Genomic DNA, 26,846 nt, shown 5'->3' on the forward strand with positions numbered 1-26,846 from the left:
GACTGTGTATTGTTCTCAAAATCCTCTGCAAAGTAATCCTTGACCGGATACAGGAGGAGATTGGCCAACTCTTCGACGGCAGCAAACAGGATTCCGTGTCGGACGATCCTGTGTGGTCCATAATGTCACGCTCTTATTTATTCTGGAGCAAATCAATGAATTCCAAGAGTCTCTCTACCTGGTGTTCATTGATAACGAAAAAGCTTTCGACCGTCTCAATCACGGAAACATGTGGGAAGCTCACAGGCGCAAGGGTCTTCCTGAGAAAATCATCGGCCTCATCGAAGCACAGTACAAGGCATTTGCATGCAGAATACTGCACAACGGTGTCTTGTCCGATCCCATCCGGGTCGTTGCTGGAGTGAGGCAAGGATGTATACTATCACCGCTACTGTTCCTTATCGTGATCGATGAGATCCTGGTAGGTGCGATTGATTGTGAACCAAATCGTGGATTGCTGTGGCAGTCCATTAACTTGGAGCACCTAGATGATTTCGAACTGACTGATGACGTTGCTCTCCTGGCTCAACGGCGTTCTGATATGCAGAGCAAGCTCGATGATCTTGTCAATCGCTCCTCAGCGGCAGATCTTACCATCAACGTCAACAACACCAAATCGTTGAATGTAATCACGGTCAACCCTTCCAGCTTTACGGTAGCTGGGTAATCAGTGGAGAATGTTGAAAGCTTCCAATATCTTGGTAGCCAAATGGCGGCACCAAGATCGACATAGCTGCACGGAACAAGATGGCGAGAACTGCTTTTTCGAGTTTAAGACATGTATGGAAAACCAACCAGATCAGTCGACGCACCAAAATCCGAATTTCAACTCGAACGTGAATTCTGTGCAGCTATACGTCAGTGAAACCTGGTTTGTATCAGTGGAGATCACTCAACGGCAGCAGGTCTTCATCAATAGATGGCGGCGGTATAAATTCGTGCATGGTGGCCTCACAATTGGATCTCCAACGTGTAGCTCCATCGTCGATCTCTTCAAAAGCCGATAGAGACAGAAATTTGGAAGAGAAAGTGGCGGTGGGTCGGCCACACTCTACGCAGGGGCGGAAACAAAATCTACAAGCGAGCGTTAGATTGGAACCCAGCAGGAAGGACATCGCAGCAGAGGCAGACCCAGAGGCTCATGGTGGAGTAGCTTCATCTAAAAAATTAAGGAAGTCGACAGAAGTTTGATCTGGCCATAGGGCAAGGCGACGGCGGCCAATCGCCCAGGAGGAAGATCTTTTAATTCGGCCCTCTGCTCCACCATGGGTGCTCGCACAGGACCGAAATTACTGATTGTTTTCAATGTTTTAATGATGCTTCTACGAAGCAAGTATTTATTTCATTATTGAAACTACAATACTTAAAATGGTAGCTTCCACCGATGTTTCAATAATTAGTGATACTTTTATACATGGGTAGAATCAGGTTTGCGTATTTAATGTGCTTCTCCGCAGCGTTAAGCCTTCCCTTATGCGAAAAAAAACAAACAATTGAATGTGGTGTTTCCAGCAAGCGTAACCATTGTTTTGTGCGATTATTATACAAATAACTGCACCGTTTCTCAGTGGGTTGCAATAATGGTAGGTTCTTGCTGGTTCGATTTCAGTCAATTATAAAATCAGAAAGAAATATTTTCGATAAAACCTTATTTTATTGGTGCGTCCAGCAGGTGGGCGGCGGTGGCGATTGTTTTTACAGTTTGATCTGCATCCGTTATGTATGGATTTTTTTTTTGATTTTTTTTTAATTTAAATTGAAAGATTTAAAACAAATAGAATTCAAAATAATCCTCACGCAGTGCATGTTACAATATATCAGAATATGCTATTGGACGAACACCCACCAGTTGATGAACTAAAATGGCCAACGACTCATCGATTTCGCTCCATCCAAGAGCATAGCCATTTTTAGCACCTTCTTCCAATACAGCCACTTTTATTGTTACACTTGGAAATCACTACAGCAGACAGTATCTCAAATCGACGGCTTTCTGATTGATGGATGGCGTTTCTCTGAACTTTTTGTCATAAACAATTACGGTACCGACGGCCGTTCCGGTATGACCTAGAGCGATTGATACAACCGAATGTCGCCTTCACATACTCGCAGAATCTCGAGGCAGCGTTGCAAGACGAGTCCCCTCTAGAGGACTGCTGGAATACAGTGAAAGCAGATATCAACGACGCAGCCATCAGCAGCGATCAGCGATACAGCCGAGAGCATCATCGGGTACGTGGAACAGATGCGGCGGAACGATTGGTTCTTCTTGGAGTACACAGGGTTTCGGAGAAGAAGAATGCAGCGCGAGCCTGGAAGAAAATGCAAGAAAATGGATCAGTAGTGCCGTTTTCAAGAAAGACGGAAGTTCTACCAGCACCTGACCACCTGGATAGCGTGGGCAGCGTAGGCACGGGAGACTACGGCAACGGAGGAAACGTCTACGCCCGGAAGGAAATGATACAACTCCCACGCTGAGGGAAGTTAAGTAAGGATGCCATTCACCAGTCCAAAACCAACATACCAGTTGGTAAGTATAGTATCGCAGCTGAACTCATCAAGATGGGCCCAGAAAAATTGCCCATCTGTCTGCACCGGTTGATAGTCAGGATCTGGGAAACCGAACAGCTACCAGAGGACTGGAAGGAATGGGGTTATTTATTCCTTTAACAAGAAAGGCGTCAATTGCCCGTGTAGTTGCTCTTCAATTCAAGGTGTCAGGCGACCCGTGCTGATGGATGAATGGTTGAGGGGGTTTGAAATATGCTCGATCTTTAACGGATCATCTTTTGGGGGGGACGTCCATAAATTACGTCACGCTTTAAGGGGGAGGGCGCCCCCCTCTGCAAAGTGTGACGACCCATACAAAAATCTCAGAGGTCTCATACAAAAAGTGTGACATAGGGGGGAGGGGGATTGAAAATGGGCAATTTTTGCGTGACGTAATTTATGGACGTTTCCTTGCGTTGCGGCGAAAGATCTGCCAAACCGAACCCTAGTCCCAACTGCTTCCAACTAGTGGAACAGCATATTTTAGTAATCAAAGGAAAATACTTTGGTTCTTATTATATTTCACACCTTGTTGAAAGGCCTCGGTTTTAGGTGTGGCCAGAGATGTCCATATCCTCAGTGTGGGAAAGAGAAATAGAAAATACACCACTCACGCTGTGCATCTGAACAGGAGCCCTTCTCTTATATGTGGATCCACCACTGCGATTCGGATGCGCGCAAGCTTGGTGGGTAGAAATAAATCTCTTAGCTCCCTGAGCACTAGGCCACACAACAGTGCGGCGAGAGCGATTTAAAATTCTCTTCGGTGAAAGTGTAAAAAATCACCCGGGCGCGCGCTCCAGTGAGGTTTTTGCGCCAGAGTGCGCGCTGCGGTGAAACACCGGAGAGTTCTCGCCCCGGCGACACCATGGTGATAATTCGGTGACTGCTGGAGGTGACACGGGAGAGCGCCGGAGAGCGATGCGCGCGAAAGAGTGAGCCACACTCGATCCAAGGCGGACGAGCAAGAGCACGCACTAGCGCTTGGTCTACCTACCACCCAAAACAAGAGAAACTGGTTTCTTGGTGTGGTGAAAAATGTTCCTATCCCCAGTGTGGTCGATAAACTGACGCCGCAGTGAATCGCTTCGGTGAAATGCCATCTCTGGGTGTGGCCGAGCTGGATCTTGAAACAAGGAAAATGGTAACCCATGCCTAATCTTTTATTCGGTGTTCACCGGTTTGAAACAGAAAGGACTAGGGATCCGATTTCGTCTGAAAAAGGAGCGTTTTAAAAGCGGAACCTATCAATCAGAATGCGTCCTGACGATTAAGTTGAAAATGACTATTGTAACAAAGCCGAATACTTTATAACTTCTCAATGGTGATAAAGTAATACGACATGCACTATAAAAAGGACACGGGGTATACCACAATAAATCAAATATTGGTCGCAGTGGTTATGTCCCGAACAGAAAAAATTGACGCCTTTTGGAATGTGAGAGCTTCAGAGTTATCATCATTTTAAATGCCGTCTACAAAGTGCTTTCCCGCATCATATTCCGTCTGTCACCTAAAACGAATAAGTTCATGGGGTGGTATGACACTGGCTTCACAGATGGCCACTCGACAACGCACAAGATCTTCACCGTAGGTACGGCAAATCCTCCAGAAATGAATATCAAGTCCCAACGTGATAGCTGGACGACATGGACATTATAGCCGAAACATTTGGAACAGCAGAGCTGTGCGCACCCGTTTGAAACGCAAAGTAGCAAAGGTCGGACTGGCGGAGAATGCGTCAAAAACAAACTGCATGCTGGTAGGCGGAACGAAACATGTCTGGGCTCGTCTAGGTAGGGGGTATCTTTGTGGTAGGTATTTGTGTATCTTGGATCCTTACATGCTTACGGCTAACAACAACATAGGCCGTGAAATTCGAAGGCGCATCCGAAGTGCAAGTCGTGCCAATTACGAGCTTTAGAAGAAACTGCGATCAAAACATGTTCACCCACGCACCAAATGTAACATGTACAAGAACAACGCCCATGATACCGATGGTTCTCTAGGCACACGAGACAATGTCCATACCCTTCAAGTAACCACAAGTTCGGTTAAGAGTGTTCTTTATGAGCTAAACAGCTGCTAAGGGTTGCTCTTTTACCTTCTAAGTAGCTTAATTTTTAAGTAATTTTAGAACTTGAACACATTAGGAAGTTGGATAGCCTTCTTAGCAGCTTCTGATGGAACATTTTGAAAATAAATGTGAAAACGAAATTGTACCTTTCAGGCTCAACCACAGCCTCTGTTGTGTGCTATTATTGCGTGAACCTCGACCTTACTTACTTTACATGGCATGTTCCAATGAAGCTTAGAACCGGGTCCTCTTGGTGATAACCTACTCTCGTACCGCTGGTCTTCTAAAGAATCTTGAAATTATAAGGCAAACTGTGCTAGTGTACAAGTGTGCAAACCTAGCTGTCGGAAGAGCATTGATTCAAGCCAGATTTCTTGCGCTATGTACTTCATCGCAATTGCGGTGTTGAGATAAAGTATGGGGTTCTCCCGCAGCGAGCTCTGGTTCGTGTCATTTTTTTTCTGCACTTCAATTCATTGATCCGATTAATCCGATTAATTTGTTGTCCCTGAAAATATTGTTTTAAAATAGTTTTTGCTAAAATGACAAAACAAATCTTTAGCACACCAAGTAATTGAAATAACCTTCTAAGAACTTGAAAGTTCCAAATCAGTTCCGAGTAGCATCTTAGGCGGCTAAAAATTAGCCTTGCTGGAGCTAATGTACGAAGTTCCAGCAAGGCTCATTGTTAGCCTATTAAGCAGTCAGAAAGTTAAATTCTGAACTTGATCCGAACTTCGTGGAACTTGAAAGTGCATTGTCATGGAAAGCTGAATTTTTGGTTACTTGGGTCTACAACAACGAAGTGTTATTTCCCGCACAATTTTCACTACCCCTCTCTGGTGAGCACCACCCATTGCTGATTATCAGGGCCACACAACACGAATGCACTAAGGGGATTCAGGTGGCCAAAAATCGAAAATCGACTTGTTTTTAGTTGATATTTAGGTTTGGTAGCTGCAAATAAACCACTTGCACCTGTAAACCCCAGAATATTAGTTTGCAAATCCATATACTGATCGAGATATTGCAAATTTTTGGTAAAATAATTTTATTGATCATCTTCCCATTTCTTTGGCATGCATGGAAAATATTTAACTTTTAGAGTAGTTTTTGAAAGCTTACTTATAAACCTTTCTAATGACATATCTGGCGTAGAAAATTTGATTGTAAAAGTATTAAATAAAGCCATTAAAAAAAAAATCAAATTTTCCCCATACAAACCGTTCCATACAAAAAAGGAGACATTGAAATTATACCTGGCTGCTACTAGCTGCTATTCTGCAATTCTAATCAAGTTGTTGGTGATAATTGAGTAATTCCAATATATCATATCCCTATAACCCATTAAATACCTCAGAGGAAACATTTGATCGTCATGGCCGCTTTACTCGGTAGTCAATCAAATGGAATCAACTTTGTAAATTGGATCGTAAATTCTTATATTAAGATTAACGCCTCTCTAGTAATTTATTGTATTCAGTTCACCTTCTTATGCTCTAATAAAAAGAGGAAGTAGAGCTAGTCAGAACCCATATTGTAAATTCGAAAATTCAATAATGATGGTAACTATGGCAACGGCGGCCAGGGCGGCATTTATAAGGGAGAGTAAAAGGATGTTGCAGGGGAGTCTCAGGGGTTCCCATGACGTTTTATGGGATACCAGTAGGTCAAATGGGTGTTTAAGGGGGCTCAGGGTCGTCGCAGGTGGGAGTTTCCAGGGGGTTCCATGGGGCGTCAGAGGTGCTTCAAGGGGACTCAGAGACGTTTTAGAGGGTCTCAAGGGGGTTCCACGGTGCTTCAAGGAACTTTTAGAGGGCTATAGGAGATCTCTTGGGTTTTTCAAAGTTGTACAAGGGGTTTCAGGAGATACCGAGAGGTCCGAGGGGAAGATTCCAGGGGCTCCATGATTTCTCAAAGGCACTTTAGAGGGTCTCATGGGGCGTTTCAGAAGGTCTCAGGGAGATTCCTAGTCTCAGGGACATTTCAAGAGGTTTCAGAGGGTTCAAGGGGAGTTACAGAGGATCTTAGGCTCATTTCAGGTGCTTTTAGGGAGTTTCAGGGGGTAACAGGATATCTCAAGGGTATTTTTTAAGCTTGTTTATTTATTCAAGGCTCAATCGCGTTTCACACTTTACAGAGCCGTAAATGGCGTGCATATAGGGGAGATCATGGGTTCCCAATACATCCCTTACTGGAACAAAGGTTTGTATACCACGGGCCTCAAGAGTATCCAATAATAGTGCTCTGGAGGCATCATTATCCGGGCATTGCCAAACTACGTAGTCGATGTCATCATAACCGGAACCACACTCAGTACAAAGATTGTCCAGTGTAAGAAAGTTTATCCTATGAAAATGGGCGCCTAGCGTGTATGGTTGGACATCACGCACATGGAGTCTCGACCTACGTTCAAACATTAAGAATAAAGGCATGTTATCACCGTCCCAGTTGGCAATCTCGCACATTAATGTAGCCAACATTGAAGAGAGCTTTGACGAACTAAATAGAAAAATTAATCGTGTGATATTTTTCCATCATAGATCTCGCCTGTGCACCAATCTTTGCGGTAGAGTCCGCCATCTCATTGCCATAGATTGAGCAATATGAGGGGACCCATAAAAAGGTAATCTTGTATGATCTTTCGACCAGTGCACACATCAGCTTCGCTTATTAAAAAAAAATACACTACACCGTTTTCAACCAGAGGTTGTACCGACTGAACAATCACTAACATTAGGCAAAGGACAACACGGAACGCCCAGTGGACTTATGGAGAATTTTTTTATTTGACGAAAAGTTTCCTCCGACTGAAGCGGGAATCGAACCCGCACTCCGTGGCACTCACAATACGCCTAAGCGACAGACGCCGCTAACCGCACGGCCACGAAGCCCACAAGAAAGTAAGAAAGTGAGATGCATGCCTTACAGGTTTCATCGACCGGAGTGCTTCAAGAGAACTAAGGTTATCCGAGAAGATGAAGAAACGGTCTACGGGCATGTTGGAAATCATTCCCAAAGCTAAGTTGATTGCTACCAGCACTGCAACATAAACAGAATATGGTTCTTGAAGTTTTCGGAAGGCGGTGGAATTTTCATTGAATATGCCGAAGCCAGTGGATTCATTCATGCGAGACACATCAGTGAAGAATCTCTTACAGGAATTGACATTATGGTACTTTTCGTTAAAAATGCGAGGAATAGATTACGCCGAAGTTGATCTGGTATTCTATGAATAGCTCCATCTCATGGGTATTTCAAGGGGATCTGAGAGGGTTTCAGGGGCGATTTAGGGGGGTCTCAGGGGCATTACATGGGATCCTTATGGGTATCATGAGATACCTGGAGGTCTCGGAAACGTTTCAGGTAGCCTCAGTTGGTAGCTGGAGGTCTAAACAGTGTTTCAGGGTTTACGAGGACTCACAGGATGATTTCAGGGGGGATTCCAGGTGCCACTTTGTAAACTGTTGAAACATTCCTGAAATCCCAGTAATTCCTTTTTTGGGGCAAATCTGGGCTCACCTAGATCTATCTCCTCCAAATGGTAACGTAATGCACCAACGGCTCACATCGACGTAGTCGGCCCCAATTGTCACAACGGTTGGAGCAAACACTTTCATGCGCTTAAGGTTCACTGAACTCAAAAACTTTTATTGTGATGGAAAGAAGTGATACATGCACTATCAGCTTAGTTGACCTGCTTCTATCGGTGGATGGCTTAAAACTAAATGTTCTGTACATAACGAACCTAGGATGAGGCTCAGCCTCCTAGTAAGAGATGAGATGATCTTGTACCAACTTTTCGAACCCTCTAAGCAGAATACCCTCTTCGAGTGAGTGTAATCAGTTTCGTACCTTTTAACTCCGCCCTATGTTGCTTATCCTTTGACAGATACGTGTATTTCGACTACCACTTGTTATCCAACTGACACTGAGGGAGATTACAAGTGGTAGTCGAAATACGCGTATCTGTCAAAGGATAAGCAACATAGGGCGGAATTAAAAGGTACGAAACTGATTATTCATTCGAAGAGATGAGATGATAGAACACAGAGAATGTCTACACTAGCTGTGGGCTACCTAAAGCTACAGTGTTAAGCCTTGAAATCCGACACCTTTTAATACCCTTGAACGCCCATAAAAGGACCCCTCGAAAACCCTCAAAAAGCTCGTTTTCCACCAAAAAAAAACATCAAATTTCCTAAAACGCTCCTGAAATTCAGTAAAATGCCCTTGAAACCTCCATAATCCCATTGAAACGCCTTCGAAAACCCCGCAATCTATTTTAAATGCCTCTGAAACCCTTTGATACAGCCTAAAATAAATCCTGAATTCCCTCTGAAAGACAGCCACAAAACGAGTATTGTGCCGTACTATTATGTGTTATCATAATTGTGATGTTGTGCAAATAAAGGTAATGTGTATTGACTCGCCCATTGGAACCCAAATAAAAAAGAGCGATTTTCACATATGGTCCACTGCACGAATTTATGCTGGCCTGCTTACTCTCACCGAAAATTTGACGCTTGAGAGGTGCCGGCACCGCTGAAACGTCAAATTTTCTGTGAGAGTAAGGAGACCAGCATGTATTCGTGCAGTGGACCATTGGGCTCTGTTCATGAATTCCATGAGAAAATTGAATGCAGTCCATCATGCAGCAAAGGAAATCAAATGCTTCAGTTCGCATAATAAAAGAAGAAACATATTAGCTTATCTCTGTTCATTTGTCAATTTAGCTGAAGGAGCTGAAGAAAGTGGATGTGCAAAGGAAACACATGTTTCAGTTTTTAATAAAGACGACCAGATGTAGGAAATTTATCTCAGTTCATCTAGTAGTCAAGTTTACTATGAAATGAGGAAAGTTTTCCGATGCTAGGTTGCCCTTGGTACATGGTAGCATTGTGTTAGTGGATTTGAAGCGATTTTAGGCAAGATTTGCTCCTTGAACTCACAATGTAATAACTACTTGTTACCAAACTTTTTGGAAAAAGGGGTAATATGTTAATAATATAGTGTATTCATTACATTGCAGTAAGAGTAGACAGTGACTGAGATTGACAGAACTTTTGTTTGAAACAAACATTGTTATTTGGTACTATGAAAAGTAAAGTTAGATTTTACTATACTGACGTTCTACGTTGTCCCATGTTGTATGGGATTGCAATATAACATGGGACAATTGTGCTCATAACGGCAGTATAGGTTACATTTCTGTATTATATCATTATTATGACACTCTAATACATAAATGCACCTTCAATAAAAACTATTAATAGTAGTTTACGCAACAAGGTGCAGAATGAAGATTTTTACAGCACGAGGTGTACATTTATCCAACGAGGCTTGCCGAGTTGGATAATTACGATGAGTGCTGTAAAAATCGAGTTCTGCACCAAGTTGCGTACAACGTTTTTTGCAATTTCATAAATTACTACTTGAGGCAAGACTTAAGGATAGTTTTAAACAAAACGTTTCCATCAAACTCCACACTGATGTTCATAGCCATGTTCAAGAAAGTCTGATCATAGCAGGTTATGCTGTGCAGTTGTCACAAATTTTCAAACCTGCGTCCAGAAAGCATCAAGAAGTTGATCAGAACTGAAAACAGTGCTGTAATGGTTCATTACGCAACGCAAATCAGTGCTGTAATGAACCATTACCGCACTGCTAATGTGGTGTGGGAAAGTAGGCCTTTTCCTGGCAGATTTGCGTGAGGTAAAACAGCCTATTACGATGAGAAATTGCAAAAAAACTTAAGTGTAACTAACAATTTCATTGTATAGATGGAAGGAGTAAATCGTAGAAATGCAGGAATAATAAGAAGTTAGAAACTATCCATTACAGTTCTTATGTTTAAAGCAGCACTCCACCATATGCCCACCATCTCGCTTCATTAAATCAAATCAAAATATTACACCGAATTTGCAGCCCCCTCATATTTACAAAAAGCAATCAACTCACCATTCCATTTTTTCCATCCCTTCGTTACAGATATCCACGAATGCCCCAGAGGGCATTCAATTAGCCGCTACCATCACCCAAAATTGGACTTTGCATACATCAGAGTATAAGATTGCCATCGGAGCTCGCGCCCCGCACGGTGCCCAGTTTTTCCACGAATTGCTGTAACGCCACGACGAAATCCATCAAGAATGATTCCTCGACGAAAACGACGACGACGACGATGGCACTTTGGGGTGGCGACGCCCACGGGGATACTGCAGTGGTGAAGTGGGGATCATTTGGATTATCGCAGTGCTTGAGTTTGGGGGTTTCCGAAATACCTACAGTCAGTCAGTGTGCAAAGGGAAAATTTAATTTCGTTGAAAAGTTATACAGTGAATTGAAATTGAAAACATAAACGGATGGATGGAGTTTGTGTTTTGGAGTGTTTCCGGAGTTATGCGATGGGTCAAAATGTGCTTCCGTACTTTGTTTATGCTTTAAAGAGGAGATGATACTCACGAGGGTTACAGAATATTATTACCTAGGCAGAAAGATGTTTGTTTAAAAAAAAAACAGATTGGTCCTTTTTCAAATTTTACGTGTTGGTCTGTTCAGCAAATTTGTTTGTCATCCCATGAAATACGTATTTGTCGGAGACTTACTTACCTTACCGGTCAAACTAAGGCCTGCTGTACAAACCTCTGCTCAGGCGGTTCATCTTCTCGTAGAACTTCCGTGTGTCCTTGGCGCGGTACAGCCCTTCCATCGCTTCGCGATCTCGTTCTTCCTGCTGGCGCTTCTTCATCCGGAAGATTGAGCTCTGCCTGTTCCGCGTTTGTCTATAACGTGCCTCATTGGCCCTCGTACGGTGTTGCAACATCCTCGCCTATGCTGCATTCTTCTCGTTTTTCAACTTTTCACATTCGCCGTCATATCGGTCGTTTCTGGGATCTACCGGACACGACGAAACCATTTTTATCTACACACTAAAAAAATCTCAATTTTAATAGTGACACAATTGATCGAACTGCCTGAAAAAGCCTTGACATAAACATAAATGTTCCACTTTTTTACACTTTTTGTGACGTACGTATTAAGTTTGTATTGTTTGAGTTCTTCCAGCTATAATTTTAAATCACAGAACTGATAATTTAGTTCTCTATGCTGTAAATTTACGCGATATGTTACAGAAACATAATGATTACTGATGTTGAACTGTCAAACAGCACCTTACAAAATCAGATGAAGACTGCAGTCGATTGGAAATTTGTTTATTACGAAGGTGAAACAGCATGAAAACCGCTCATAAATTTAACACCGAGTTGAGCCATAAACCAGGAAATGACAATCCGTTGCCATCAGCCGATGCAGTGGTAAACGAAAACAGCCACGCTCAGTCAATCAGAAGGCGGCTTTGTCTGCTTGGCTGCGATGGCGGCTGTCTCAGTACATATACATACACGCCAGCAGTGACGACGCGACAGCCGAACTGGCAAGTTTGTTTATGGTAGAAGTTGTTCATCTTCGACTGTCGTCTCTTCAACGTGGTGAGTCAGCCGAGAGAGTAAGATCGAAAACTGACACTCTGAGGATCGAAGTTCGATTCCCGAATGGAACTTTTTGTATTTTTTTTTTGTTTCAATATTCGGTGCTATAAATAGCACCGTTCTCAATCATGTATACAAGCAGCCGACGCGCTGAGCTGTTGCGGTAAAATTACATGAGTCAAGCATTTTCCGTTTCCTGTAAAAATAAGATCGCACTCAATTTTGCGTCAAATGTGTTGCTTTTATATGTCGGACTTATATGACACAAAATTACAAGATTTTTTCGAAGTGTGTATATTTTTATTTTGTCTATGCAGGTTTCGTTGGAGTCTCAATGGGACTACGGGAATTTCAGGGACGTTTTAAGGGATGTTAGAGGCGATCCAGGGGAGGGCAACCTCAAGAGCCGTTTCAAGGCATTTCAGAGAGTTTCAGGAAAGTTTTAAGGGCGTCTTAAGAGATTCCATAGGCGTTTGATAGCATTTCTGGGGCGCTTCAAGGTGTTTTTAGGGGGATTTCTGAAACCTTTCAGGGGTTGAGGGGCTTTAAAGTTGATGACGAGGATTTCAATAGCGTTTCAATGGAATTATGGAGATTTTTGGAGCGTTTCGAGGCATTTCAGGGGCGGTTCAAGAAGTTTACAGGGTCGTTTTAGGGGGAATTCAGGAGCACTTTGAGGGTGTTCCGAAGTGGTTTAGGTGTAATTCAAATGGATTACGAGGATTGAAAGAGTGTTTCAATGGGATTATGGAGGTTTCAGTGGCTTTTTAAGGTGCTCAAAGGGTTTCAGAGGGTCTCAGGGCGTTCAGGGTTATTACAAAGGATTACGGGGGTTTCAATAGTATAACCAGGGCTTAAAAGACGTTTCAAGAGAGTGTTATAACAGGATGTAGGAGCGTTTCAAACATACCAGAGACGTTTCGGAGAGATTCAGAGAGATTCAGCACGTTTCAAGGGCGTTCCGAGACGGTTTAGCGACATTTGATACCATTCCAAGAGCGCTTCAAGGGGTTTAACCCTTTGGAGTCGGAGGAGTCATATATGACCCCAACATAGAAACGGCTGTAGAAATTCAAACATTTAATAAAACACTATCTTCGGCAAAGTTGCTGCAAATTAAGTCCTCTGTTAAGTGCGGTATATATAGCGTAGTATAAGGAATTATAAACACTTTGCTTTGAAAATAGGAATCTGAAATTAAAAAACCCTAATTAATCCACCTAGCGGTGATGGTGCCTTTCTCGTGCTTTAAAATATCCTTTCAACAAAACTCGAGCGACATGTTGATGACATTGACATAAATACAAAATGAAAACTGCTTGCTAAATCTACCCTATATGGATACATTTTATATTAGCATAACATCCAATATTCAGAAAATATAAGACAACGATCCAAAACTCAAACCAAACAAGTGTTATGAAGCCGCAAAATTTTGAAACGTCATTTGAGATTTTCCGGTCATCATTTTATGACTCCGGATATCTACCCCAACTAAACTAACCGCCATCTTGAACATTGAGACACCATCTTGGATGTTCTGGTATTCATTTTTGGACTCTGCACCTAAAATTACATAAAATAGTCGCCGTATTGAATTTTGGTATGTCGTTTATGATTTTCTGGTTATCAGTTTTGGACGAGGACCGGCATTCTTCCCCATTCATACTATAGTCATATTGCAGACCTTGTGAAACAGCGCACAGCTTGGGTTTTCTGATTACAAATTTTGAATTCTGGACATAAGGACTGTATCGGAAATTAACTATAAACGTTCACAACTGCCTAAAAAATAATGTATTCGAAATAAACATTACTTTATTTTTGGAGATACTATATAAATCTTTTAAATAAAGAATGGCAGTTCTGGTTTAAAAAAAAATCATTTAACTTGGAGTTTTATCTCAAAGATTGCACATACGTTTTTAAAATTTTGGACACCTCCTAAAAATATAAAATTGCGAAAACTGTTGAAAAATATTCATTTTTTTCTCTTATTTTTGTACAAATACATATATCCTTTTCCAGAATGTTAATGATACAGGAAAATTATTTCAATCAAAAAAATTTCCTCCGCAGATTAGCGCAATTCTTAAAAATGGAAAGAGGCCATTTTTCGAGGGACTCTTTTTTCATGCGTCTTCAAAGAACGATTACGCAAATAAAAAATAGATAAAGTTGAAAATTCACATTTTTTCTATTGGGCATGTATTTAAATTTATTGAAGAGGTAGTTTTACCAGAGAACGGAATTTTTTAACCTCTGAAGATGTTTAAAACAGAGCGTCAAAGTTCGACCAAAAAGTAGGTGTTTTTTTTGGGATAGACCATTTTCTACATGTTGGAGGTTTTTCTATCCAAAATAATAATTTTAAAAGTCGGTATTGAGTGGTATGTTATGTGTACATAACTGCTAGTAATAATCGTAATTCTCCAGATTTTTCCCCGTACATTTTTTTTCGCTACAAATTTTGGAAACGTCTAAAAATTAAAAAAAAAATGGCATTTTGTCCAGATTGTTATTTTGTGTGGTATACTCATAGAACCATATTTTCAATAATACTAAACATTTTCCAAATTTCTTCAAGCTATTCTAAACTTTACTATATTGTGAAGATTTCATAGAAGAACCGGAATAAAAAGACCAACCGTGCTTCGAGATATAGCATTTTGAACGTTTATAGTTAATTTCCGATACAGTCCTTATTTTCATAAAAATATGCCCATAATGCAAGAATTAAAAATCCTATAAAATAGGCACTAACTTGAATACTGGGCCATTATCTTGGACTTTGGACCGCTATCTTGGATACTCTGGTGGACTCCGAACATATTTCCCATACCAAATACACTTATTTTACATAATTATTGAGCTCAAAATTCCTTAAAACAGCCACCATCTTCTGCTGACGCGATCAAATTCTTATTTTTCCATTCAACGTTGACCCATCCGGCTATAAATTTACACCTTAGGAATCTGAAATGGTACGATTTGATGAGATCGCTTTAGTTTTGTCTATATTTTGTTCTCATATATGAGAACTTAGACCTATTCGTCACTGTTGTTCATACCTAATGTTTATCAGGCCATTAAAAAAAGCCACGATTTAATTTTTCACATGAACGTTGGTTCTGCTACACAACAGCTAGTCTCTAATGTGATCTAAGGCTATTTTCTTGCTAACCGTTCATTCGATTATCAAAAAATCTGCGATCTGATGTGTCGTATGTATGGATTTGGTTCATTTTTATATTTGGTAATTTCCGGTGGGATAGCCGGATCTGATTCCATGAGTCATGGACCATGACACTACCGGTTGTCCCAATTATGGTCTGAGAATATTTTATTGCTATTTATTCACCTTTACCTAATCACCGCGATTTGATATATCGCATGAATGGGTTTGCTTCACTTTTACTTCTAACCACTTTCGAAGCCACAGCTGAACCCGCAACACTACCGGGAATCTAATGTGGTCTGACCCTATTTTTCTATCAGGTTGTCGATAAGTCGTGATCAGTCTTGTTAGCGATCACAGTCATTTGAACCTTTTCGTCAATATTCGGCCTCCTTTGTCTTCGACATTCGCAACACAAGCAATCAAACTACTGTTCGAAACAAAAATGTCAAACGAATTCACTTCACCACGATAGCGGCTTCGGGAGACGGTTCGGCTTTTGTTATTCCTGTATTCTTCCATAATAAGAGCTATGTTGCCCATCTGTGTGTCGTATTCAATGCAACATGCAATAATAAACTAATATTAACATTCATAATCGGATTTGGCTGAAAATTTATGCGTAAAGCTAGAATTAGACACATGTCATCGTGTCAGATGACATTGATTTGACCCTTTCTTATGTTTATTGATCTTCGTTCTACTGCTCGTGTTGTGTGTAGGTAAAAGGTAACGATAGCACACGAATGTAATAAAGCCGACTGACACCCGACTGCGGCAACGAAATGAAGGTAGTGAAAAGTGTCGAATGTTTACAAGACTGATCGTGATTTGATGTACCGCATCCATGGGTTTGGTTAAATTTTACATTTTACTATCCGGATCTGATTCCGGGTAACTACCGGCTGAACCAAATATGGCCTAACATTATTGTCTTGTCAACTGCTCATCGGTTAACCAAAAACGCTGCAAATTGAAGGTGTCACATGCAGGGTTTGACAGTTTTGACGGGACTCTCGGAACCAATTCCGGAACACTACCAGTTGTCTTTAGTGTGACGTAAGGCTATTTTCTAGCTAACTGTTCATCAGGTTATCGCAAAAGCCACGATTTGATGTGTCACATGCCTGGATTTGGTTTACTTTTACATTTGGCCTCTTCCGGCCACTCAAAACCGATTCCGAAACACTTGCTGGCCGTTCATTAGGTAATCTAAAAAGTCGCTATTTGAAGTGATGCATGTACGGGTTTGTTTCTCTTTCAGATTTAACCACTTCGGCGGGAACCCCGGAACGGGTTCCGGAACACTACCGGTTCAGATATGGTCTGAGATGGTTTTCTTGCTCATTGTCCATCAGGTCATCGAAAATGCCGTGGTTTGATGTGTCGCATGTATGGGTTTGGTTCAATTGTATATTCGGTCACTTCCAGCGGAACGCCTAGAACCGGTTCCGGAACACTACCGGTTCAGATATGATCTGAGACTATTTTCCTGCTTACCGCTCATCATATTATCGAAAATGCCGTGGTTTGATGTGACGCATGTACGGGTTTGGTTCACTTGTATATTTGGCCACTTCCAGCGGGACGACTAGAACCGGTTCCGGAACACTACCGGTTCAGATATGGTCTAAGATGATTTTCCTGCTCATTATCCATCAGGTCATTGAAAATGCCGCGGTTTGATGTGCCGCATGCATGGGTTTGGTTCAATTGTATATTTGGCCACTTCCAGCGGGACGACTAGAACCGGTTCCGGAACACTACCGGTTCATATATGGTCTGAGATGGTGTTCCTGCTCATTGTCCATCAGGTCATCGAAAATGCCGTGGTTTGATGTATCGCATGCATGGGTTTGGTTCAATTGTATTTTTGACCACTTCCAGTGGAACTCCTAGAACCGGTTCCGGAACACTACCGGTTCAGATATGGTCCTAGATGGTTTTTCTGCTCATTGTTCATCAGGTCATCTAAAATGCCGTGTTTTGATGTGTCGCTTGCATAGGTTTGGTACAATTATATATTTGGCCACTTCCAGCGGGACGCCCAGAACCGGTTCGGGAACACTACCGGTTCAGATATGGTCTGAGACTATTTTCCTGCTTACCGCTCATCACGTTATCGAAAATGCCGTGGTTTGATGTGTCTCATACATGGGTTTGGTTCACTTTGATATTTGCCACTTCCGGCGGGACACCCGGAACCGGTTCCGGAACACTACTGGTTCAGATAAGGTCTAAGACTATTTTTCTGCTTACCGCTCATCAGGTTATCGAAAATGCCGTGGTTTGATGTATCGCATGCATAGGTTTGATGCATTTTCATATCTGGTCCCTTCCTGGGGTACCGTTCCGGAACACCTAAATGGCCATAACTCCGGAACGGCTGAACCGATCCGAACCATTTTCAATAGGAAACAATGGGACGAGATTCCGCGTCGAATGAACCGTCGGTCATTGAAATCGGATAAGGTTTACTGCCAAAAAGTGATGTGAGTTTTTTTGTACACACACATACACACACACACACATACACACACACACACATACACACACACAGACATCACCTCAATTCGTCGAGCTGAGTCGATTGGTATATAAGACTTGACCCCTCCGGAGGCTCTATCAAATTTTCATTTCTGGAGTGAACATATAGCCTTTCCAGTACACTTAGTGTACGAGAAAGGCAAAAAAAGACACTACACCGTCTTCAGCCTGAGGCTGCACAGACTGAACACATTACACATACACGAGACAACGGGCAACACATATAACACCCAGTGGCCCAATAGAGAATTTTCCTTTCGACGAAAAGTTTTCCCCGTGGAGCGGGAATCGAACCCGCACTCCAAGGCCTACGAAAAGCCTAGACGACTGACGCCGCTAACCGCACGGCCACGAAGCCCACAAAGGATTCTAAAATTGTTCAGTTTGCAATTGTAAATTTATTTTAGTGCATTTGCCAACACTGGAAGTCGACATGTCGACATACTGAACCAGTGAAATGACAGATGCAGCGAACAAAAAAAAAACGAAACGAACGGACGTGTTCGTGCCAGAGTTGCACTCTGTCACTGTCAACGGTAAGCAAATCGCTGATGTTGATGGGTCGACTGCAATCCAAGTCAGCGTGCTCTTTGCTTAGTCATCGTCACTTTCCTTGTTCCATCAGAACTGGACTGACTGTGATGGTGTGTGGATATCACTGATAGCCCATCTTAAAAAATTGGTTTAAAAATCCAAATGAAGATTTACCAAGATGATATTTTAGTATGTGGTACAAAATAACTAGTTTTGCATGTTGATCATAAAAAAGTTTGAGTTTTGGCGAAAACCACTGAAATATCACATCAGTTGCAATGATTATGATCTAAAGTTCGAGTCAATATCAAGTCGTTTCCTGTCGTTTTGATATTGAACGATCTGGAGTGATAGTGACGATGGTGCTATATCAGTAGTCACCTGACAAGACTGATATTGCGCAACTCTGGTTCGTGAGGCGCTCCATCCCAGCGGAGGTTTGGCAGAAAATTGACCTGGATTCACGACATTAAGGTTAAATGGGAATATTTGTATTTGAGACTTAATTGATAACCTAGAACATTCTGAACACCATGAAGTTTGGAGGAACAAAATAATTGACAAATCAGTTGTTCAAAAACCTGAATTTTGATATGGGCTACGTTCATATGTATTTATTTAATCTTTTTCAAAAATATCAACAGGTGTTTTATATTCTGCGATGTTCTAGGTGTTTCAAACTGTCCTGTAGTGAAGTCCCTAATATCTACAAGAACAACTTTATGTGTTTTTGCCATAAATAATAGCATTTCCAAGTCAGCCAAACTATCTTTGAGTTCAGAACATCAGGTCTACACTCGTAAAGGTAGCCATATCTGCTTCACAGAGTAACGCTGCACAAAGAACCGTAGTTACTAGACCAATCTGAAGTATAGTCGATATTATTATGAATCTATGGGACATTTAGAGTCGTCTAAACTTTCGTATAATGATGACCTCCAAATCTACACAAATAATTTTATGTGTTTTCAAAATAAATATTAGTATTGATCAGATAGTATCCGTGAAGCTCTTGAAATCAAAAATGTCATTTAGAGACACTATAGGGATATTCCAAATTTGCCAAACTACCTTAGAGTTAAAAACTTCAGATCTACACTCGTAACAGCAGCCATATCTGATATACTGAGTATCGTTGCACAATCAATCGCGGGTTTTGAACCAACCTGAAGTCTACTACATATTATTATAGACCTTTGGGACATTTAGGGTCACCAAAACTGTCCTAAAGCATATCTGTTGACAGTTTTATTCTCACTGTTTTATTCTCACAATGAACTGTAACATTACCCATCCAACTGTAACCTGTGATACCCTGGCACTTCATGAGTCATTCCAAGAAACTTATGAGATATGCCAGATCAACCAAACTACTCCGGAGACCATAGCATCATGTCTACACTTGTGATAATACCTTTTGCCCTACGTCAAGAAGTGTTACGTAAACATAGTCATTATTTATGCTATAAAAATCTTCGTTACCTAGTCTAACCCATTCAGATCCGTGAACTTCTGTGAAACTTAGAGCCATTCCAAAATACCTTTGAGATATTTCAGCATTGCTAAACTTCCTGTTAACTTTTGTTTCGAAAATCTTTCCCACTACATACAGTAGCCCTACATCACAGACAAACAGACGTAACACTTGCGAAATTTCCATCGACCACGCTTTTAACGATCATTTTAAATTTTCATAGTTGTGGCTTTCACAACTAGAGGCGCGCGCATTGTTTTTATATGCGTTTGACGTTTCAAACTAGCGCCTTCTGTTGATGATATTGCACAACACAGTGGTTTGAGCAACTTTTCCGCCTGATGGGCAACGGGTGACTCACCGGGTACTGACGGGGCGGGGTTCTCTAGACACTTCTAGTTACGGGTCAATCCACAACAGTGCATCCACGGAACCGAAACTTCAGTCGCAGTGCAATAAATCGACGACGGGGGCAAATCAGGCGGGTAGTCACGTGTCAAACTCTCAGATACGAGTTTCACGAAGATCTTCAACGATTTGACGGCGAACACTTCAAAAATTGGCACAATATCACACACGGCGCGTCTAATGACCGAATGATAATACTACCGCGGGCAATCCAATGGGTTTACACCGTAAAAATCGATACTTTCGGATCAGCGAGGGAAATCAAAACGTGTGATTGCTTTCACTTTCGTTATAGGAATGTGTATTAGCTATCAACAGCAGCAGAAAAACAAAACCCGATCATTGAGGCAGGGATACAATAGATGGATGTAGGTATACATGTGTATCGTACTCTACTGGTAGGCAAGAAAAAGGCAATGTACATTAGACGGGTTCAGAATTGTGGAACGGGTTGGCTGGTCGGGGAATTTAAATTTCAATAAAGTTTAATTCTATCATTACCGGCCACCTTTGAAAAGCAAGTTTCAAAATAATCCAAGAGAATTAACAAAATCATGTAACGAAATTAAAGGTTACTTATCCTATCAGCCTTCAGTGACACACTCTAACGGGCATATCTTGGAGACAGCTCTCTTCAGGATCCCGGATGAAGTTCGGAGGGTTGCAACACGGGTCACACCATCTGGGCCAGGGTGCGTCTCCATAACACGGGCTAGCGGCCAGCGGGCAGGACCAAGGGATTCGTCCTTCAAGATCACGATGTCACCAACGTTGACCTGGTAGCGCTTCGGGTTGGCACAGTACTGCTGGTTCAACTCCTTCAAGTACTCGTTTCGCCATCTGTACCAGAAGTTTTGAGAGTACTTCTGGAGCTTCTCGTACTGGTTGAGGCGATTCAGCGGTACGTTTCTTATATCGACTTCGGGGAGCGGGCGGATCATGTTCCGCACGAGGAAATGTGCGGGTGTGAGAGTTCCCAGATCGTTAGGATCGCTGGAAAGTGGAAGAAGCGGGCGGGAGTTCATACATCCTTCGATTCTGATTAGAACCGTTGTTAGTTCCTCGAAGGACAGCAATGACGATCCGAGTTGACGGACCAGATGGGCTTTGGCCACCTTAACGGCGGCCTCCCATAGACCACCAAAGTTGGGGGCACGCGGGGGAATCAGGTGCCACTGGATGCTTTCTTCGGCGAGATGCTTGTAGATTTTGTCACTATCGGGTCCGGGCTGAAGCATTTGATACACTTTGTGCAGTGCATTTTTCGCGCCGATGAAATTTGTACCGTTGTCGGAGTACAAATGCTGAGGCCTGTTTCGTCTCCAGACAAAACGATCGAGAGCCATTAGAAAAGCGGGAGTACTCAGATCGCTGACGAGCTCGAGATGAACGGCCTTTGTACTCAAGCAGACGAAAACGCAGATGTAGCTTTTTCGGGCTGCAGCTTTACGGTGGGCGGGTTTAAGAAAGACGGGACCACAATAATCTACCCCTGTGCAGACAAAGGCTTCATTTGCGGTAACTCGGGCAATCGGCAGCTGGCCGATCGGTTGTTGAATCGGCTGCGGGTTCGCTCTACTGCACTCGTAACAGCTCCGAATAGCACTCCGAACAGCTTTCCGACCGTTCAGGGGCCAGAATTCGTCGCGAACGACTGCAAGAGTCATCTGAATCCCACCATGAACTAGCTTGCGATGATGGAATTTCAGTAGGAGGCGGGTAAACGGGTGAAATCCAGGGAGCACGATTTGGTGCTTCACGTCGTATGGTGTGTCAGCTAGCCGTAACCGGCCACCGACACGGATCAGCCCATCAGCGTCTAGGAATGGGCTTAGCAGTCGAAGAGACGATTTACTGGACACCATGAACCCTTTATTTAGGCGCTGCAGATCATCGGGAAACGTTTCAGCTTGGACGAGTTTGACCAGGGCTGTCCTGGCATGATGAAGTTCGGCAACGGAGAGTACACTGCTGGAGTTGCGTCGCTGTTTGTAACGGGCATTGTGGCAAAAACGAAAACAGAATCCGACTACATTGAGAAGAGTTTGGTACGACGAAAACCTTTCGAACAGTGGATCGGGATGGAAAATCTGGGTAGTCAGAATCACATTCTTTTTCAACTCCAATTCTTCTACGCTGAACTTGGTTTCTGGGATGCCTTGGGAGGGCCACGTTGATTTGTCTTCACGTAACCACGGGGGACCGTGCTTCCACAGCTCGCTGCGGATCAGCTCTTCGACAAAAACTCCACGGGATATCATATCTGCAGGGTTTTCTTTCCCGGAAACGTGTTGCCAGTGCGAAGCAACTGTTGAAGCTTGAATTTCAGCGATGCGGTTCGCTACGAACGTTTTCCACGTTCGTGGAGGTGCTTTCATCCACTGAAGAACTATTGTTGAGTCGGACCAGAAAAAGCTTCCAGCAAACTCCATGTCCAACGAGCCGACGATCTTCTCGTACAGACGAGAGGCAAGGAGAGCTGCGCACAGCTCAAGACGCGGGATACTAAGCGGCTTTAGTGGGGCCACTTTAGATTTTGAAGCCAGGAGACTCACTTGCACTTGTCCATCAGCGGCAACAGAGCGAACGTATATGCAGGCACCATATGCGACCTCGGACGCATCAACAAAGCAATGCAGTTCCGCAGTTTGGAAACCAGGGGCGAAAGCAAACCTTTCGATGCGGAAGTTGGAGAGGGTGGGAAGCTGTTCACAAAATTGAGCCCATTTTCGTTGGAGATCTGGAGAAACTTCGTCATCCCAGTCCAACGCCAACAGCCAGAGGTTTTGCATTAGAATTTTTGCCTGGACGACGACGGGAGAGATCAGGCCAAGAGGGTCGTAAAGCTGAGCGATCGTGGAGAGTATGGTGCGCTTGGTCGGTGATTTGTTCTGGATCGTAACGGAAACGTCGAAGCGGAAAAGATCTGCTTCCGGTTCCCATCGTATTCCGAGTGTTTTGATGCTTTCTTCGGGATCGAACTTCAAAGACGATTGCGTCCCGAGTAACTCGGAAGGTAAGCCAGCCAGAACTGGGAGGGAATTGGAGCACCACTTTCGGAAACGGAAACCACCTTTCTGCAGAAGACAGTCCAGTTCTTCACGGAGTTCGATGGCTTCTTCGATGCTGTTGCGTCCAGAGATGAGGTCGTCCACGTAAACGTTCTTCTTGATGGCCGTGCTAGCTTTCGGGAACGGGGTGCCTTCATCTTCAACCAGCTGCAAAAGCGTCCGGGTGGCGAGGAAGGAGGACGGGGCGAGTCCGTAAGTGACGGTACCCAACTCATACGTCTGAATTGGCTCAGAAGCGTCGAACCGCCATAGAATTCTCTGGAGCGGGCGATCTGCGGGATTCATCGAGACTTGGCGGTACATTTTTTCGATGTCCGCCACCAATGCAACCGGAAACTTTCGAAATCGAAGGATGAGGCTAAGAAGTTCGTCCTGCACAACTGGCCCGACGAGCAAGGAATCGTTGAGGGAGTATCCGGAACTTGTCTTGGCGGAGCCGTCGAATACCACTCTCACCTTCGTGGTGCTGCTTGACTCCTTCAGTACGTGGTGCAGGAGATAAAAAACGTTCGAAGTACACTCTTCATCATCGGGAACTGGAGTCATGTGGCCGAGAGCGACGTATTCGCGGAGGAAATCATGGTACTGTATCCTCATATTTTCGTCCTTCGCCAGTTTCAGCTCTAACCACTTCAGCCTACGAACAGCAGACAACTTCGACGATCCTAGCATTCGGTCGTGCTCGGGGTGCTTCGGCATTCGGACGACGTAGCGACCGCTCGGGTCACGAGAAACTGTTTCGCGAAAGTAATCCTCGCACTTCTGCTCATCAACGGAATAGTCCGATCCATTCAGCTCCTCGATGCGCCAAAAACGTTCGAGTTGCTCGCTCCCGGAGGTAACTGTCGCCACATGACAAGTTACGGCGGGTCGATTGCTGCATTCTGCTGGGTTTTCAAATTTGCCAGCAACTATCCAGCCAAATACCGTCTCAACCAGTAAGGGACCTCGGTCGATCAGGTGGAAACGTCCATCTCGGAGGAACGAATAGAAATGCGCAGCGCCGATGATCATATCCACCTTTCTGCAAGTGTTGAAGTCGGGATCGGCGAGGGCGAAGTTTTCGGGGATGTTCCAGCGGGAGGTGGAGAACGATGCTGAAGGCGTTTCACTAGTGACTCTTCGTAGAACCAGGAATTCCAAGGATTCCGAGAAGTTGACGACACGGGACCTGATTTCTGCTCGGACTTCATGCTTGGCGTTCGTAACAGTGCTGTCAACTCCAGCTATTGGAACGTTAACAGTTTTCCGAGGAAGGTGGAGCAGTTGACACAGGCGTTCGCTGATTGCATTCGGTTGGGATCCTGTATCCAACAGGGCACGGGCTACGTGCTCTTGTCCGTAGACATCGACGACTATGAGCACCACTGTGGTCAACAATACGCTGGCATTGGACGATTTATCTGTGGAGACGATCTCGGGTGTCGGGATTGCGGCAACAGCTGTCACCACGCTAGATGGACCAGGCGAAGGATTGTCGCTTCCTGCATCGGGAGTGGATTTCTCCATCTCTGCCGGTCCGGGATGAATCATGGAGTGATGACGTCTCGAACAGTGCTTGCAACTGAACTTTGAGCGGCAGTTGCGAGCGAAATGGTCACTGCGGAAGCAGTTACTGCAAAGCTTCTTCTCCGTTACCACTTTCATGCGGCCTTTGGGATCGAGGCCGTTGAAAACGGTACAATCAAAAATTGAGTGCCTCTGTTTCTCACACGCAGGGCACGTCGGGAAGGATTTCGATGGAACTTCGGTGGCAGCGTTGGAGCTCAATCTCGGCTGGTTCGGCTTCTTCTGGGCTGACGAGTGGCTAAACGACTTGGAAGCATTGTTCTGCGGGCGATTGATCGAAATGGTCTCCAGTATACGGGCGCGTTTCTGCAAAAAATCGACCATTTCGTTGTATGTTGGGTGAGCGTTCGTCGCGATGGATTCCTCCCAAGCGGTGAGCGACGCATCGTCCATCTTGTCTTCCAGCAATTCAATGAGGATCGAGCTGAACTGGTCAACTGGTTCGCCTAGCTGTTCGAGGACCTTCGTATGGCGCTGAAATTCATCGACGATTTTGTGCAGGGCTTCGACGTTGTTGTTCGGGATCTTAGGGTGCTTCAACAAGGCTCGTATATGCTTCTTGCGGAGAATGGCCTTATTAGAGTAGCGGTTCACCAACGTATCCCAAGCGACAGCGTAGTTATTCGCTGTTATCGTGATGGACTGGATCAGTCTGGCCGCTTCTCCCTTCAAGGCTGCACGGAGATAGTGGAACTTCTGGACCTGGGAGATCTCCGTCGACGAGTGGATCATCGACATGAAAGTGTCGTGAAACGTCAGCCAATTGTTGAAATCTCCGTCGAATTCTGGCAGCGAAATCGTCGGCAGCTTTACGTTGGCCAAAGTTGGTTGAGCAGCAGGGGCAGCGGGGGCAACAGCGACAGTGGGGCTTGGCGGGGGTGGTACCTTCGATGATAATCCAGCCTTCACACGGAAATAGAGTTCCTCCACAGTTCCGCGTAGCTCCAAATTCTTCTGGACGAATTCTTCGGAGTCATCCATCTCCTCGTACTCTTCCTGAACGATTTCGTATGCGCACCAAACCTTCTCCAAGCGATCCAAACGATGGGGAACTTCTTGTTGGTGTTGATCGGGATCGTAGTTCTTGACGAATGCATCCAATCGCTTCAGCGCCTCGAGAACGTTCTTCCGCTTCGTCTCTTTCGCCTTCAACCGCTTCTCGTCCGGCATCGTTCCCGCTTACTCCAACGCAGTAGGGCTAAAACGGTCAGAAAGGACCCAGGAAGTACCGCAAACGGGGAAATAATGCGATTGGAATGGTACTCACCTGGTACCTCCAATCTCAGGAGGCCTTGTATTTGATCAAATAACAGGAACAATGAAGCGCAGGGGTAATCCGGTAATACTTTGACGAAATTCCGGAAAAGAACCGATGCCGAAGTTCTTCAATGGGCTGTGATCCAGTCGCACACTAAAACGGTCGAAACAGACCCAGAAGTACCGCAAGAGGGGGGTTATTCGATTGGAAAGGTACTAACCTGGTACCTCCAATCTCAGGAGGCCTTGTATTTATATTTTCTGGATCTCTCAGCAACTTCCACAGTATAAACTTTGGACCAGTCTACTGCACAATGAGTGTGACGGGAAGCCTCACAGCGGCTCGTTCGAGGTTACGTTGTGTAGTCGGGGACGGGGAAACCAGTATCCTGGTCACGGCACCAAATGATGGGCAACGGGTGACTCACCGGGTACTGACGGGGCGGGGTTCTCTAGACACTTCTAGTTACGGGTCAATCCACAACAGTGCATCCACGGAACCGAAACTTCAGTCGCAGTGCAATAAATCGACGACGCGGGCAAATCAGGCGGGTAGTCACGTGTCAAACTCTCAGATACGAGTTTCACGAAGATCTTCAACGATTTGACGGCGAACACTTCAAAAATTGGCACAATATCACACACGGCGCGTCTAATGACCGAATGATAATACTACCGCGGGCAATCC

General features: G+C 43.9%; 2 protein-coding genes across 3 annotated transcripts in view; one reads left to right on the plus strand and one right to left on the minus strand.

Moving 5' to 3' along the window:
* Positions 1-26,846, plus strand: part of LOC109429338 (lutropin-choriogonadotropic hormone receptor) — a 208,604-nt gene that overhangs the window by 95,556 nt on the left and 86,202 nt on the right. The window lies entirely within an intron of this gene.
* Positions 20,846-26,071, minus strand: LOC134291721 (uncharacterized). Its single transcript, XM_062859841.1, has one exon. The coding sequence runs from the start codon at positions 26,069-26,071 to the stop codon at positions 20,846-20,848; it is 5,226 nt and encodes a 1,741-aa protein (XP_062715825.1).

The sequence above is a fragment of the Aedes albopictus genome, chromosome 1 (genome assembly GCF_035046485.1).
Source record: "Aedes albopictus strain Foshan chromosome 1, AalbF5, whole genome shotgun sequence".
Lineage (NCBI taxonomy): Eukaryota > Metazoa > Arthropoda > Insecta > Diptera > Culicidae > Aedes > Aedes albopictus.

Coding starts and splice junctions, on each gene's coding strand:
- LOC134291721 (XM_062859841.1), bottom strand. CDS start 26,071: ATGCCGGACGAGAAGCGGTTGAAGGCGAAAGAGACGAAGCGGAAGAAC.